Here is a 16275-nt window from a genome sequence, read left to right as displayed (position 1 = left end):
TGGAAGCTAGGCAGGCTGGCAGGTTACTTTGTTCACTGTCCAGTCATACAGGAAAATGAACTGAAATTTGCCTTTTTCCTCCAGTCAAATGTTAGACTTTGGTGTCTGTGAATTCACCAAGGCAATAGTGCAATGGTTGTTCCAAGCAAATGTTCAGTCCAGTGTTAACAAACACAGTCTAATTACATTACAAATCCTCTCCACGTTCTGTAATTGCAGTTCTCCAGATGAATACAGTATCAGTCAGGCGGCTTTAGGATTTTGAATAGTCCGGGGTAGAGCTGCATGTGATCTGGGAAGGCAGGTAGGGGCAGAAGGAGAGATTTTACTGAGGAGCAATGCACTCTGCAGCATAAGGACAAACAGATTTCAGGAGAGACGACTTAGGGGAAGGATGGGACCCTCCAAAGTACAATGCATGTTTAGATGTTTAAGAAAAAAACAAAACCAATATTTGTATATCTTTACATTTGAAACAGTTGCAAACAGGACACAGAGGTTTGGGAGTCAACTGGTCATAAAGCACTGGTATGCAGAGATATGTTACAGTGCTGGGACCCAACTTCCTAGCGACCAGCCTTGACAAACTAGAGGGCCTGCCTCGGGGAGGGCAGGATATCCCTGCAGGAGGAGGAGATGCAGAACGATGAGCGCAGCGAACATGGCTGGAAATCTGCATTTTTCCCAGGAGATGGCACTAAAGGACAACTGCCTTTCAGCCAGCATCATTCAGTGGAGCAGAAACTTCACAGAGGGCCAAACTGCTCTTAATGCAGTTTGCACTGACAGCTTTGCAAGTTGCTCCATGTCACCAGAAGCAAAGCTTTATTCTTAGCGTCTGTGGTTCTAGCTGGGCACGGTGGAGGGTGAGGATATCTGTCTTTTATATCTCCGTATGAAAGCTATTTATAATCTTTCTCGTTAGTCCTGCATTATGGCCAAATACCATCCACAGGCATTCCAGTGCTTAATTGTCATCCGAGGGATTTTTTTTTCCCCCTATATCCAGCTGGAACCTCCCCAGTTTCAATTTATGACCATTGTCTCTTGCTGTCCTGCTGTGCAGCTCGGAAAAGAGCCTGGCTCGGTGGTGTTGGCAGCCCCTTCTTATACGCCGAAAAGCTGCTGAGACGCCCCCCCCCCAAGCCTTCCCTCCTCCACGCTAAGCAAGCCCAGAGCCCTGAGCCCTCCTCATGGGTGACGTAGGAGTCAGGAAGGGGCACCACTGAGCTCAGTCTGGAGTTTACACTCCAAAAAAGGCCTGGCAGCCTGACACTATTTCCTATAGGAACAAGGAAGGGGAAAATTTCCTCCATTACCTTCTTTTAATTTAATCTCCATTATCTACATGTTCCTTAGGTCTCTACTGCTCCTTGAAGGAAAAAAAAAATCACCAAGTACTCCGCGTGCAGGTAACTGCAGAATCTCCTCATGGATTTTAGGACCAATTTTCTTCTTAGAAGAGCTAACAAGGGACTTGGGGTACAGAAAAAGAGACAACTTATTTTGCACCAACCAGACACAAAACCTGCTCCTTTGCTGGTCTTGCAGAGGACACAAAGGTCATTCGCTTGTGAGATGAACGTTGGCCTGAGACCGGCAGAGTTTTGGAAGTGCCTAAGTGACGTGTTGTGGTGCATTACGGCTTTCCTCAGCTACCGCCCTTCAAAAGCAACTGTGCAGCAAAACGCTTCCTTGCGCCTAATGTTGCTGGACAAAAGACAATAGCTGTGACTTCTCTGCCATTTCCTCAGAGTCTACGGTAAACCAGAGTAGCAATTAAATTGTTCTGCCAAGAACAGCAGAAACAAGCTTTCTTCTGCTCAGTGACTCAGTGAACTGGGAGAAGCCAGGGATTTGATTTAAAATGACTTGTTAGGCTAAGTCAGGTGAGCGGAGCTCACTTCTAAAAGGTATCTGGAAGAGCTGACTGCTTTCTACCACTCTTGCATGTGTTCAGCTTCTTGAATTTTTTTATGGTGTCATTTGTTGTAAAACATGGTGAAAGAGGGGTGGAAATATGAAGAGACAGAGGGGATAATGAGATAGTGTAGTAGCACACCCACCAAAAAATAAAAGCTTGCCAGGTGAAGCAATGGGTAGGGGTGTAAAGCAAATGCCTGAAGGGAGAAGTGCATTTCATTCAGCTCAAATGTAAAATCCAATCTTCCCTGTGTTTCTGCTGTACTGTAATATACACAGCTTCCAACCTTTGTGTATGAGAGGATCAGCTGTCTGTTTTGAGCGGTTAAAAGGAACCCGGAGACCAGGCTGCAGTCAAGCTCACTTTAATGAAACAGCCTGCCTTTGCCCGTTAGTTGAAAGCTCTCCCTGCTTGGGTGGCTCCCTCAAAGCCAGCCTCACGAGCAGCACGTGAAGCTCGTGCAAAAGCCGAGGGCTCATCCCCAGCTGCCCTCGTGAGGTGGCTGCCCCCGCGAGCCCGGCCCCCTCGGCGTCACTCGTGCCTGGCGCTTGTGGCAGCTTTAGCGATGGCACCGCAGAACCTGCCCTGTCCTGCCTTTTCAGATGGTGCCTACGTCGGACGTCGTGTACCAGGGATGCTATTGCAGCCAACAGCAGCTGCAGCCCTCTGCCCTCCAACCCGCTGAAAAATGAACCTTACGTCCCTGTATCCTATTTTTTTTTCTTGCTGTTTGAACTGGGCTCGTGAAGAGAATAGCAAACCCTCTGACCAAGGCTTGGCTTCGCAAATCACGAGCTGAGGAGTGAAGAATTACTGCTATGAAGAAGTACTGATAAGCAGCAGTAACTGGCAGCCTCAGCAAGAAACAGATCAGCTCATTTTGAGAAAGGAGAATAGTCCTGCATGAATCAGCATGCATAAAACCTCCTGTTTTATAGCAACAGCATAGATTACCTGCTTGCTTTCTTTCTCTTTCCCTCCCCTTTCTTTGTTTTTAGTCTATTTTAGAAGCACTTTAAGCACAAGTCTGTCTTGCCAATAGGTATCAAGCTTTTCTTTTCTCAAGCTCACTGCTAAAAAACTCCATTTATAGATCTTTCTTGTCCTGTATTGATGGTAACAAGGTTATTCCCTTAAAGTTGCACCAGGGGAGCAGAGACCATAGGTCAGCAGACAAAAGTCAGTAGTCACCATTGTGCTGAACAGTTTACAAGCTAAAGTTCATGTTTACCTTTGTGGAAAGTCCACGTGCTGAAGGGGTTGCACCCTGTGCGTCACTGTGAGAGGGAACAGCCTTCCTGTTCAGGGGACACATGGAAAGGTAGACACAGATTTAACAAAAAAACAGACATACATCCCCCCTGCATTGCTTTAGTCATTCAGAAAAGTGTTAATACTTCAGAAAGTAAAATATAGCAACGTAATAAAATTTCAGGTTGATCCCAAAATATGCAGGGACTGGTGTGACACGTGTTGTAGGACAGTCTGGCCTCATTGCAGAGGACACAGCAGATACGGATGGCCTCCGGCATGCCGGTAGGGCCGGTCAGAGGGGCAGAAGTACTGTCTGCAACCCCCAAGGGCTTTTGAGACTGGGAAGCTCAGGCAAGTTAAGGAGAAACAACTAAAGGCATGAAATCAATGCCCTAAATCCCTTTGGGGATATACCTATACTCAACCTCGAGCAGCTTTAGATCTCTCTACCTTAATCCTCTCTAGTCTAATCTCTATACCTTGATTTTCCTGAGCTTTTCCAGATAGTCTTTGCTGTATCCCATCTTTCTAGCAGAGGGCCGAGGCCACGGACAGAACAACACAGGGAAGTTTACACTGCGACTTCCCCCCCCCCGCGCTTGGGCCACGGCTGAGAAATTCCTCCTTGTTTGTGCGCTCATTTGCCTGTGTAGAGAGTCACAACACATGGATTGTATTGCTTTTATTTTCAGTCCAGTTAGAAGAGAATATAAAAATGCCTCTATTTCTCTTCCTACATTTAAGAGAAATACAGTCTGGTTTGCTCAGACGGGCAATTCTCCCTCATTCAAGAAAAGACAAAGAAAGCACATGAACAGCATTTTTTTTTCCAAAATGAAACTAAACTCCGTGATTACAAAAATATTATGAAGAATAGAAAAATCTATAAAACAGAGAAGTGCTAGCAGGGAAATCATTTACTTAAAAGAATGACAGAAGATCAAAACACAGAATTTCAAAGGCCCATAAAAATGCTTGCTCCCATGTCATCAATAAAAGACATAATTACATTCCTTGAGGTGTGACGCTGAAACTGCTCCATCCACATTACTTAGCTGAGCCATCTCACGTTGACGTTCTCTAGCTACAGCTTTCACATAAGGAAATGAAGATGGAGCTGGCAGGTTATTTGTCCCCATTACTATACAAATTGCACTGCATGAACAATATATGTAGTTTTTCAGGTGCAGCTGGTAATCTGCTCCCCCCCACCCCCAGCAAACACGAGAGTATTTGGTGTTCTTAAAGCCCCAGCTTCTAGAATCCAGTAAATTGGATATAAACTCAGTTCTCAGTAAAAAAATAGACATAAGATTTCACAGCAGCAGAAGAAAGCTTGAAAATATTGATTACAGTGAACTCTTAATGCCTGGAAGACAAACTGGAAGACAAAAACATTTTTATTTTCTTAAAGATTTTATGATTTTTGCAACAGTCTTAAGATTTTAAGGACTCACGATTTTCAGTGTTTGAGATGAACGACAGTGAGGCAGCAAAGCCCCCTCTGTTTCAGACCACAGTCCATTTATATCCAAATACATTTTTAAGCATACTGATCATTTTAGCCACCTCAGGGAAAACCACAACAAAAAAACCCCACACTAACAGACAGAAGCCATCTTTTCTGATCTCTCATTATTTGTTTCCTTCGCTGCTTTGACTACTGCTTTCTCCCCAGATCCAAACACCCTCCACCTCCCCAAATGTCCCTCCTCTATTTCCATTTGTTTCTCTCTCCCTCGTCTACTTGCTTTCCCATCTGTCCTTGGCTCCCTTTCACACGTAGCCCAAGGCTTTAGAAACCCAATTCATGTCTAATAACAAACTTCAGCTCAATTAGTCTAAGATTATTTCCTCATCCTTGCATGTTCTTTGACCCGATCTGATTTTAATGGTTGTAAAGTGCCAGAGCTTTCTGCAGGGAGGAGCAGTCAGTCCAGGGGAGCCGGCTGCTGGCGGGGGGCGGGAGGCTGCCTTTGGTTCCTCAGATGTGGGTCTCGGCAGATGATTTAATTCGAAGAAAGCACAAATCACTGCGGTGCTCCGCGCAGGCCGATTTCCTCCGCTGCAGGACGAGCAGAGCTGCGCTAGCGGACCAGCGACGCCACCTGAGCCGCCACTCCAAAGGGGGAGGAATAGGCCGTCGCTAACCCTTGCAGGCCGATCACCAGGTAGCGACATCCTTTCTGCAGAGCTTTGCCCACGTTCTGGTGAGGGAGGTGGGGAAGAAAAAAAGAGAGATAATAGAAAATACCTTCACAGGAAACAGCTCTGACAGCCCCTTCTCTAGCTCACCAGGTTACCACCCCAGAAAACGGTCTTCTCCCACATCTAATTAGGGCTCGTGCACATGAACAAAAATTTTTACCATTTCTTTTTATGTATATGTAAATACACACCTACAGCATATATTTAAACCAAATGGATGCAGCTTCCACTGGAAGTTTGGCTTTTTTGTGGGTTTTATTCAGGAAAAAAACTAGTTAAAATTCACACCTCAGTTTGTTCCGGTATATATTTCCCACAAACACATGTTCTAAGTATGTTAGCAACACTTAAAAATATGGAAGCCGTTAAAACTGGAGTTGAACAAGAAGGCAATAAATCACAAAGAATATTTTCATGAAAATTTCCTTCCGTTTTGTCAAAATGAGAATATTTTGACCTGCTTTCATGTCTGCACTTATTTAAGAATTCATTTGTGTACCACACTAGAGATAACTTGCTACATATTATTTAAAATAAAAACCTAAATCTAATTCAAATTTCATTCTTGCTAGCCTTTGCTAAATGATTGCTTTCGACTGGGGAAGTAATACATCTTGGCTCAGTTTGGGGAAAAATTAGAGTTAGCTGCTAGGCAAAATCACTCTATGGTTGCATGGGACTAGATCAAGGTTGTCTATTGTAATATGGCACACACTGAAACAGAAGATATATTTTTAAATATAAGGAAGTCAGTGAAATCCAGCCCATACTTATTTCATTCCTAGAGTTTTCTGAAGCTGGATTACAGTTGCACTGCCATATTAAATAACTTTAGCTCAAACGATGACACTGCACGAGCTGAATTTTGCAATCTTTACTCACGTGGAAACTTATCTGAAGGGAATTAAGACGCCAAATAAAAAGGCAGCGTGAACCCACGGGTGGAGCCTGGGAACGGCGTTCGGAGACCGTCGGGAGGCCTCCCTGTCCCAGAGCTGCCCTGTTCTACCGCCCCGCACTGACAAGCGCTTTCCTCTGCCTTGCACTGTGTATAATGCACCTACCCGAACCTCACCAACACTGTCGAGATTTGGCATTTACTGCCAAAGTTAATTTGGAAAACCTTCCTAATGAGGAGATAGTGTGACCAGTACAAAAGGGAATATTCAGTGTCCAGGAACTGGCATGTGCTCTCAATGTTGTTATAAACAGCTTCATACCAACAGCACATCAGCAAAATTATTAACTACTGTGACACAACATTGCTCATAAAACTCCTCTGTGTACACGTGCATTACACTGTAAGCTAGACTTGAGAATGCTTCACAATATATATATTTACTGTGACTTGGAAATCACAACGTTGGAAACTCTAAATATCAAATCCAGCACGAGAGAATGAAATAAGTGTTCTCTATTCATCTCCTCTATGTCAAACAGTAACGTTTGTGAGACAGCTCATTACTGTGCTGTCATATATAAAGTCTATGAATTTCAGAAGTAAGTACCTTCCCTAAACTAATTGCATTTTTTGGATGTCAGACATAGCAATCATATCTTTTTAAAAAATTATGTTTTTTTAAAAAAAATGCAATAGAAAGTTGGGTCTCACACGGACATTCGTAATCTCTCAGATAGGAAAAGATCCCAGATACTAGACAGATTTCTCCTGCTAACAAAGAAACCGTATTTTTTCAACAAATATACGAGATATATCCGAGATCGCTTTCCCTGAAGTAACGTGAACAAGAGAGGAGTAATCCAGTTCCTGTTAATTGCTCTTTCAGAATTAAATGCACTCGCCCTCCCAAAAATAACCTGCAAACCCAAACCACCAGCTTTCGAGTTCTGCTGTTTTCCACACAGGAAAGTGAAAGAGCAACTTTGCTCCAAATAATAGTAACAGAAGGAAGAACATACTACTGATTTTTCTCATACCAGCTGGAAAGTACCTAGGAAGTACCAGGGGTAGCTAGAAAGCAAACTCGTAAGTTAGTATGTTAGAAAAACTCATCACTGTTTCTTTCACAGGTGTAAGAGGAAAAAAAGTTCCCGACCCACTACCCCGAAGTGTTAAGGAACAGCGGCGCTACAGCGGCGCAGGGGGACGCAGGGAGCGAAGCGCCGGCCACACGGACCGGCTTAGCGCCGCTCCCCTCCCGCAGCGGCGACGCTGCTGCCCCTCCATCCGCAGGGCAGCGAGCGGCATCGCGCCCCGGCCCCCCCGCGCCGCGGCCGCGCGTGTTGCGCGCTGTCGCCGAGGCCAAGCGCCGCCGGGCCGCGCTCACCTTCCCGTATTTCCTCAGCCGCGCCCGGTAGCGCTGCTTGGCGGCCGGCGGCGGCCGCAGCGGCTCGTAGCGCTCGGGCAGCACGGCGAAGCGCACCGTCCGCGCCGCCGCCGCCGCCGGCTCGCCTTCCTCCCCCTCCTCCTCCTCCTCCTCCTCCTCCTCGCCGCGCAGGATGCGCACCCGGTCCTCGGCCGCCCCGCCGCGGGGGCCCCGCAGCCTCGCCGCGGCGCACAGCCGCGCCCCCACGGCCATGGCGCTGCGGGCACCGCCGCCGCCGCCGCCGCCTCCTCCACTTCCTCCGCGGGCGCGGCCGCTCCCCAGGTGCGGCCGGAGGCGCCCGCTGCTCCGCGCCGGGCCGGGCCGGGTCCTCCCCGGGGCGCGGCCCCGGGAAGCCGGCGGCGGAAACCGGCCCGGGCAGCGGCCCAGCAGCGCCGGGCTCCCTCCCCGCGGCCCGAGGAGGAGGAGCAGGAGGGGAGGGCAGAGCAGCGTCCCGCCGGGGTCGCACCCCGCTGCCGCTCTGTGACCCGCTGAGCGCCGAGGGCGCAGCTGCGGCCCCGGCTCCGACGTGCTCCCGCCGGCAGCAGCGGCTCTGGGGGAGCGCGCAAGTCTCGCAGCTCGGGGACGGCGCAGCCGCCGCGGTTCCCCCGCCGTGGCGAGCCGCGTCTGCATCGCTCTGCTGCCAGCGCCGGGGGAGAAGTACCAAAGGCAGCATTTAAAGGCAAAAGTTTCTCAGTCGCTTCTGCCCAGGTGCAAAGGGAGGAACGAAGCCGGCTGCTTTAGCGGTACTACAAAGCAGCACTATAAAGTTCAGCCTATTGCAAACTAACAGTTGTGCTTTGTAGCCAGTTAAATGCTTTCACTAGCGGCGTTCCTGTAGCTGAGATCTTTTAAAGACCAAGAAAAGCACAGGTGTGTAGCAAGGATTGACACCATTTATTAAGCCAGTTGGTATATTTATCGAAATTTGATGCATATACAAATATTTCTGACAAGCAGCTGCAATGAAAAGGGAACAGACTAATCCTCTAATGAGGATTTTTCTAAACGAGGAACAAAGCCTCAAACCTGCGTCTCCGCATTTCCAAGGCGCAGATAACATTCAGCAAGTAAATCCTGCACCCAGTGTAGCTCTGCTCCAAAGACCTTGTTTTCTCATAGTCTCAGCTCCAACCAGCTGTATAGGGGAGAAGTAGGAAGGAGCAAACTAAGAGCCTATGTCTGAGGTCTGTCAATGCGGGAAAAGGGCTCTATCCCTTCCCCTATTTTATAGGAAAGACACCGCTACTCCTGCTAGTTTTGCTGGGAGTCCTGCTGGTTTGTAGTCTCTAGAAAGTTGAGGTGGATACCTAAACCCAGGAAAGGATTTCAGAGTCCAAGTAATAGTCCTAAACAGATAGAGACCAGCTGTGGCCCTTACAGCTTGGCTGCTTTAGTGTCTGCAGCATCCCTTCCCAGAGACCCGACGGTCTCCCCCACCTCCCTGCGCCTGGAGCTAGGTGTACGCTGGTACCGGGAGGTGGGACCTAAATGGACAAGACGATGTAGAGTAGCACCACAGATACAGTCTTAAGTATCTACATCAACAGTATTCACTTAGTAGAAAGCTTGAAACAGCACCATATCTCATTAAAATTGCATGCTACATTCCTGTAGTTTTTAACGTGCTAACATCTAAGCTAGTTAGTGAAGTGATGATTCATGCTGATGAGGTAGCAACATTAAGAAATAAAATATCAATAAGCAACTGTCAAATGGGATCTTTCAGCTTGTTAACCTCATGCTACCTTGAAAGATTTTGTTTAAAAAAAGTATTAAGTAACTTTCTGGATCTTTGCAGAGTGTTTGCATGTAGATTTTTTTATTTAACATCCATTACTGAACATCCATTTTCCCCACACTAGAAATGCAAGCATATTGACGATTTGTTTTCTCGAGAGGGGCAGGCTTTTCAGCACCCAAGGGTTTTTCACAGGATGAGTTTGTTTCATTTTCCTAAATTGAACTATCAAAAACTAAGAGCATATGTCTTGTGATTGCTACTTACTGGCCTGTGGCGACCAGGAAAACATAACACGTTCTCTCTGATTAAAAGGTCCAAGGTTTGTTTTAAGTGTATTACACCATGTATTGAAGTTCCCATACCTAAGAGCTCTCTGAATTTCACCATCATCATAATTAAGTGGTGTTAATGATGCCATTTTGTTCTCGAGCATATTTTTCATCCACAGAAGCAGAAATGAAAATTTAGTCTGTTTGTTGTCCTGAATACCTTTTAATGCTTTATGCAAGACTGCATGAAAAAAGGGGTGCCTGGTTTGGAAATGTCCACATGCCTTAAATAAATAAAGCATAAAAGCAAGAGCCCCAAACCAAAACAGTAGAACCATGCTCTTTAGCTTTCAAAAAAAAAAAAAAAAAAAAAAAAAAAATCTAGAAATGCAGCCATGTAATTACAATTGAGGATGTAAGACACCTTCAGATCTGAGACATCTTTATCCCTTCCTGGAACTGCAGAACTTGATGTGGCATTTAGCTGTCTTTCGGATTTCTCAAGTTAAAGCTATGCTGATAATGTGCCACACTGATCCCCTCCCACATGAAAGTCGAGCTGCATTTCAGATCCAAATGTTCTTATCCCACTCTTCCGAAGAGTATCTTATACGTAATAGCTACATAGTAAAGCAGCTGTTGAGCGACTCAAAACCAGGCACTGAGGATTCAATGTGCAGTGTCTGACTGATTTCCATACTAAGTACATTCAGCTTGCCAATAAAATTGGCACTTCTGAAAATTCATTCTTGGATCTTCCCATCTTATTCTTGTCAGTAACAGGAAATTCTGACAGGCGAATGATGCATTCAGGTACAGCAGGGCTACCCTTCATGCACTCAGGCTGTGCCCTCAAAGCATTTTGTGCATTTGTTGAGAGTGTTAGTTGGTCCACAACTTATCTAGTATCTTCCAATAAGGCAAAAGGAAGAAACAGTTCAACAGGATTTGGGAATCAGTGCAATTTCACACTGCTGGTAGTTTAGGAAATTGTATTACTGGCAAACCATCCACTTCTCAGAGAGAAATACAAAATCCCCAAATGCCAATTTAATATACGTTTCATGGGAAAGTTGAACTAAAACTCATAACCTCTGTCATCTTGAAATGATGTCTATGTTTTATGAAACATTAATACAGACTCATCTCCAGTTACATAAAGTGGTCAGAAACAGTAACAATCTAGGGCAGAGTAAGCCACGTAAAAACATAACATATAAAGCAGGAAACTATCACAAGTATTTAATCTACTGTCTCACAGCATGACTATTATTTTTATATATATATATATATATATATATATATATATATATATATATATATATATATAATTTTTTTTTAACACGGAACCTTCCAAAAAGGCAAAGCATTTTGCTTCATTACCAAATTCATACATGATCTTAGATTAACATCATAGTTACATTCTAGTGGTGTATTTTCAAGGATAAATGAACATCCATGGATTAATTGAGCAGATACACAAATCCTTCCTGAGACTTATTTTTGGTGAATTTCTGGAATAGTTTCTGGACATTCAGTTCCATGAAGTGCTAAAGCCACTGGTATTTTCTAGACAGTGTAGGACCTAGAACTGATGCAATGAAAGTCCTGAATTTGCACAGTGTAGAATATGAAGTCTTTACACTAAACCCCCCCCCCACCCAAAAAACAACTAAACAAAAACCCCAGACATTATTAATACATACCTGCAATTAGAGACCTCTAGGCTACTCCTCTACTTGCAATAATTATTGCACATTTATAAAGGGCAAACAACAAGTATTTTAGTATGAGAACTGTTCAAGTAAGTTTTAATAGAGTGCACCAGTGAATCAAGATGACTTGCATCAGATTTTGTTTCAATGAACATCAAGTTAAAAAAAAAAAAAGAAAGAAAAAAAAAAAAGAGGGGCTACAGTTCTTTCTTTCCAAACACCATCCTTTTCCTAAGGCAACAATACACGTCCATGTCAGAACAGAACTGTTACAGAAGAAAGCTACATCACAGTACAGCATGTAAAGTCCATCTCTGCCAAGAAGCCATTATTGAATGGCACATAAACTACACTTACAGCCTTCTAACTTAGGGTTACAGAGTTTACCATAGCTTTTTTTTATATTTTTATTTTTTAAAGTGACAATTTCTTAACGAAATTCCTATTCTTCACGAGTGTGCAGATGGGGCCCATATGTTGATATTACAGTAATTACGACATTAAATAACATTGCACAACCAACCTCTATGGTTAATTCAGTACAAAATAACAAGTATTAAAATGTACCAGTACTAGTGGTTTTACATAGTTTATAATCATTAATTATGAAGGGGAAAAAAAGTGTTTTTTTTTTCTTCTTTTCTGTAGGCAAATGCCTAATTACAAAGCTGCACATTACAGGCATAATGATGTGGAATAAATACAAGAAATCTGATAAAATATTAAACACAAACAGGTTACATGGGAACAAACTGTACAACCACGAAAGCATAAATCAACAATTCAGCATTATAAACAATGTATGTTTAGCTGTAAAATATTATGTGGAATTGCATGTACTCTTTGGGGGCATGTATTCCAAAAGCCAAGCTAATTCCTGAGGTGTTATTATTAATTTATACAATTGGTCAACACTTCAGATTATCTTGTGCTATTAAACAGTCCCAATATTAATATATTTCCATAAAATGGAATTTATAGTATTCTGACGGCAGCAAACAAGTGATATTTTACACCATGATATTCAAATGAAATAATTTACGGTTATCCATTTTGGTGCTACATCTGTTAATGGGCCAGGGAGTAAGCACTATAATTTGCAGACAAAACATTACTAATGCCTGGTTTCTGTTCTCCCACAGCTCTGAGCCGGCCCAAGGCAAAACAAAAGTTTCTAAACTGTAAGTGCCAACACTGTAAACATGTTTGTATTTTTCAACTAAACACTGTCCAATAATAAGGTTAAGAGCCAAAGATAAGCAGGAACAATCTTGTGTAGAACAAAAGCCGATTTATTCATCGACTTTTGGTTCAAATCATGAACAACTTTTAAATAATTAAAAATGGTCATGCTACAGTTGTGAAAACTATTTTTGTGTATTTGACTCAGGACACAGTTTTTAAAAAAATGCATGATAGAGGTAAGACTTATAAAAACCACCAAAAATGTAAGTGATGGGGAAGAACTTTTCCAACTCAAAGCATCAAACATACATTTCTGTGCAGAAATCTAGACAACTATACAAGATCTGTATTTAAGCAGTCATCTTTTTATTATACAACTCTATGAACATAAAATGAACAGAATGCTCTATATACTTACCTGTACATGTGAACATAACTTCTTTAGCTACAGTTATTTAATATAGGTTATACTGGATTTAACTTTACAATTCTGAATAACTATGTATAACCTTATTGCAGTAAGGGCAATTTCTACATGGGGAGTTTCACAGGCCAATCACATTAGGCGTAACCAGTACATTCAAAGTATAGATCACGTATGAATCTTCCCTGATGCCAAAAAATGTAGTTTCTCTTTACAGCTTAAGCTCATTTGCTATCTTGGATGCAATGTTCTTAAATGCAATAGAAGTCCCAGATATTCTCTTGAAACGAACTCCATTGAGTGACAATCGTGGCAGTTTGCAGACTTCCATCTCCCACTGAACAAGGCTATCTTGCCGTGCATCACCGTGAACACAGAAGAGCAAAAACCGCTCTTTCTGTTCATAATCACAGTTATTAGCGTCTAACACTTTCCGGATCTCTCTCATCATGTCGTTTGGGTCCATAGAACTAGTGGTTTTCATACTCCACGTGAACCTCAAGGAGCGTGGCTTGGAATCTTTGCTGTCCTCCTTTTCTCTTTCTTTTGGCTCTCCAGAAGCACTCCTAGAAGAAGCGACATACAGAGCGGTCAAGGAATAGAAGCATTAAAATCAAGAGCTAGAAGAGAAATACAGTTCTTGAACAGGGGTTTCTAAACTGCAAATGACACACCACTAGTCATACATAAGCTAAGCCAAAGCATTAAATGGATACTTTTGGAAAAGCTGTGTGCCACCTTCTGCACTCACGTGCAATTAGGCACAGCACTGGGAGCTGCTGCCAGCGCTGCTGCAGTTAGCAGTGGTGGTACACAAGCCAGCGAAGTTTGGAAACCCCTGCCCTAAAACATTCTGATGACCACGTATGCAATGGTAACTACAGACACACACTGTACTGCTCCAAAGAAAGTGGAATCTATGTAAAAGCATGACTGAAGTTCCGCTGATTTCGTGATCTGGAGCATGCCATACATCAACAAAACTGAAGTTGAGCAACATAGTCCCAAAGCGTAAATTATACTGTAAAAGCAGCGAAGGAAGGAACCTCACCCTGCGCTTCACAAGCCTTCAGTTAATCCCTCTCCTCCCCCTCCCCGCCCGCCTTTATTCATTATGTGTTTTTGACCTCTCTCTGTGTAAAGAGACCTTTTAACAACAGGCCTTATTCTAATTGATGAAGCCAAATTTTGCACTGTGATTAGTTAGGTGGTAAACAGCTTGTTTGTCTACCAGTGGAGCACACAGCCAACAGATTTTCTTCACACAAGAACAGTGACATGTAGCCACAAAGTATTTTAGTTGATAAAATGACTTGGACAAAATCCCATGTAAATAATTTCCAATGAATGCCAATGCTATAAAGCTTCCTTACGAACCAGATTACTTATTCCTTTGTAGAAAGCGTTTTGAACAACAGCACTTATGATTTTGGAATTTGAAGTAATTCCACAGCTGATTGTGTCTTCTTGTCCCAGGTACTTGAGATGCCTGATGCCTCCCACTCTGGGGAAAGTGGGGGGGGGGGGGGGGGGGGGAGAGGGAGAGGGGAAGGTGCTGTTTTCATTTTGGTACAGTCTATATACATTGTCACTATTCAGAGAGGAGCCAAAACGAGCATTTTAAATTTAAATTGCTTTGTGATCCCCAGAGAACTACATCAGTATTAAGGGATAGAGCATGATAAGGGTAAGATCTCAAAAAACCTTTTAGCCCAAAACAGACAATGTAGAATGATAAAGAGTAAGCTAGAGAATGAAAGCAACAGCTGAAAGCAACTTCACGCCTAATTCCACTTGAGGATCTGATTGATCTCTTTTCTCTTCCCAAATCAAGAATTCAACAGCTAACAGACTTTGGATAGAAAAGGGCTAATGCAGATAATAGGCACTGTGTATTAAACAACATGTCCTGTTTAGAAATGTGCTGCTTTTTAAAATAAAGATTTACTGGCTCTGTTTTGAAAATTAGGCCAATATTTTCTGTAACGCACCCGTTTAGAATGCAACAAACTATGATGTTCACTGCCTGTTCACCAGGTAGCAAAAGAAGTTATGCTCTGTACTAAGCTTACCAAAAATAAAGAATCAAATGTTGAAACATGCCAAAAAGAGCAGATATACTAAAAAGTGAGCACATGAAGGAGTGTTTTGTTGCTTATAAAACATTTGTGCATAGCAGTTGCCATACAAAGTCAGCAATTAGCAGTCACCACCCTTTTTGTCTGAATGTCACTTATTTTTTCTTGGTGCAAAGGGACATTCATTTCTCAGATACTACAGGGTAGTCACTTGTGGCAAACAGCAGCTTTAGTAATGAACACAATTTGTGATTGGAGTAAAAATTTTATACGTACATACACACAAACAGACACACAAAGCGTATTACATTTTCACTGAAACTTAAAGTAAGTAATATTAAATATTTATAAGCCAAAACATGGTTTTAAAGAAGTGCCTAAATGATTGGTTTAATCCTACATGGGCATTATTATTCACAGGAATACGCTTACATAAGAAGTTTGGTTTTTTGCAAAGTATTAAATATAAAAAGTGATGGTTGAAGGATCTCACCAAACCCTCCTCCCCCCAAATCCATAACATCTTTTAAATGCAGATTAAGTGCTATTCTATTTTACATTTTGATTAAAGGCTTTAAGAAATCACTTAAACCTTGATGCAAAGGACCTAAGAGCGAAGTATTAATAGTGGCTCCTCACCTTGAGGTGTCAGTTCTGCCACTGGCTTCGCCTTCACTTGGATCCCTCAAAACAAAGTTAAGGTTGAGATTCAATGATAAAGGTGAAAAATAAAAGTTAAGAAAACCTACATCTAGAACAAATGTTAAATAACTACTGAATAAAAAAAAAACCAGCATAATAATGTCAAGTCTAATACTGTTTGATATTATTTTTTCACAGCTGTAATTTTAACTTCTGTTTATGATATCTTAACTTCTTTCAACTCTGACATGAAACTATTTAATATATTTTTCTAAACCTATGTGAAGATTAACATATTGTTCTCAACCTACTGCAGACTAAGCAATTGCCACACGTAACTCCAGCGAGCGCAGAAGAGCAGCAGTCCGTCAGGGCTGGTCCAGAGAGGTTCCTCGCACGCCAGGCTGCGGCTAGAGCAAACCACCCTGTACCTTTCTGGGCCTGGCCGCTACACCTTGAAAGTGCTTAGGTGCGTGCCCACAGTTCAGCACAGTCACATAATTAAAGA

General features: G+C 42.9%; 2 protein-coding genes across 8 annotated transcripts in view; both read right to left on the bottom strand.

Annotated features, from left to right (window-relative positions):
* Positions 1-3845: 3845 nt before the first annotated feature.
* C3H1orf115 (chromosome 3 C1orf115 homolog) lies at positions 3846-7926 on the bottom strand. Its single transcript, XM_026108260.1, has 2 exons — positions 7675-7926; positions 3846-5385 (listed from the first exon to the last, which is right to left on the bottom strand). Exons 1-2 carry the CDS (start codon positions 7924-7926, stop codon positions 5266-5268), a joined length of 372 nt encoding a protein of 123 aa, XP_025964045.1. The 3' UTR covers positions 3846-5265.
* Positions 7927-11505: 3579 nt separating this feature from the next.
* MARK1 (microtubule affinity regulating kinase 1) overlaps positions 11506-16275 on the bottom strand; it is a 65855-nt gene continuing 61085 nt past the window's right edge. For 5 of the 7 annotated variants that reach the window (XM_064509719.1, XM_064509720.1, XM_064509721.1 and 2 more), the window contains 2 exons: positions 15765-15809; positions 11506-13613 (listed from right to left, as the gene is read on the bottom strand). In XM_064509719.1, coding sequence (XP_064365789.1) covers positions 13259-13613; positions 15765-15809 — 400 coding nt within the window. In that variant the 3' untranslated portion in view covers positions 11506-13258. The remainder of the gene's footprint in view (positions 13614-15764; positions 15810-16275) is intronic. The other 2 variants (XM_064509723.1, XM_064509724.1) reach the window with 1 other exon arrangement.

This window comes from Dromaius novaehollandiae, chromosome 3, assembly GCF_036370855.1.
Source record: "Dromaius novaehollandiae isolate bDroNov1 chromosome 3, bDroNov1.hap1, whole genome shotgun sequence".
In the NCBI taxonomy this organism is placed as follows: domain Eukaryota; kingdom Metazoa; phylum Chordata; class Aves; order Casuariiformes; family Dromaiidae; genus Dromaius; species Dromaius novaehollandiae.
This window is presented reverse-complemented; position numbering and strand designations above follow the sequence as displayed.

What these genes read in the sequence shown, in the direction of transcription:
- C3H1orf115 (XM_026108260.1), bottom strand. Translation starts at nt 7,926, where the DNA reads ATGGCCGTGGGGGCGCGGCTGTGCGCCGCGGCGAGGCTGCGGGGCCCC. An exon ending in GGCTGAGGAAATACGGGAAG is followed by an intron (nt 5,386 to 7,674) that starts GTGAGCGCGGCC and finishes CTCCCTCACCAG; the next exon opens with AACGTGGGCAAAGCTCTGCA.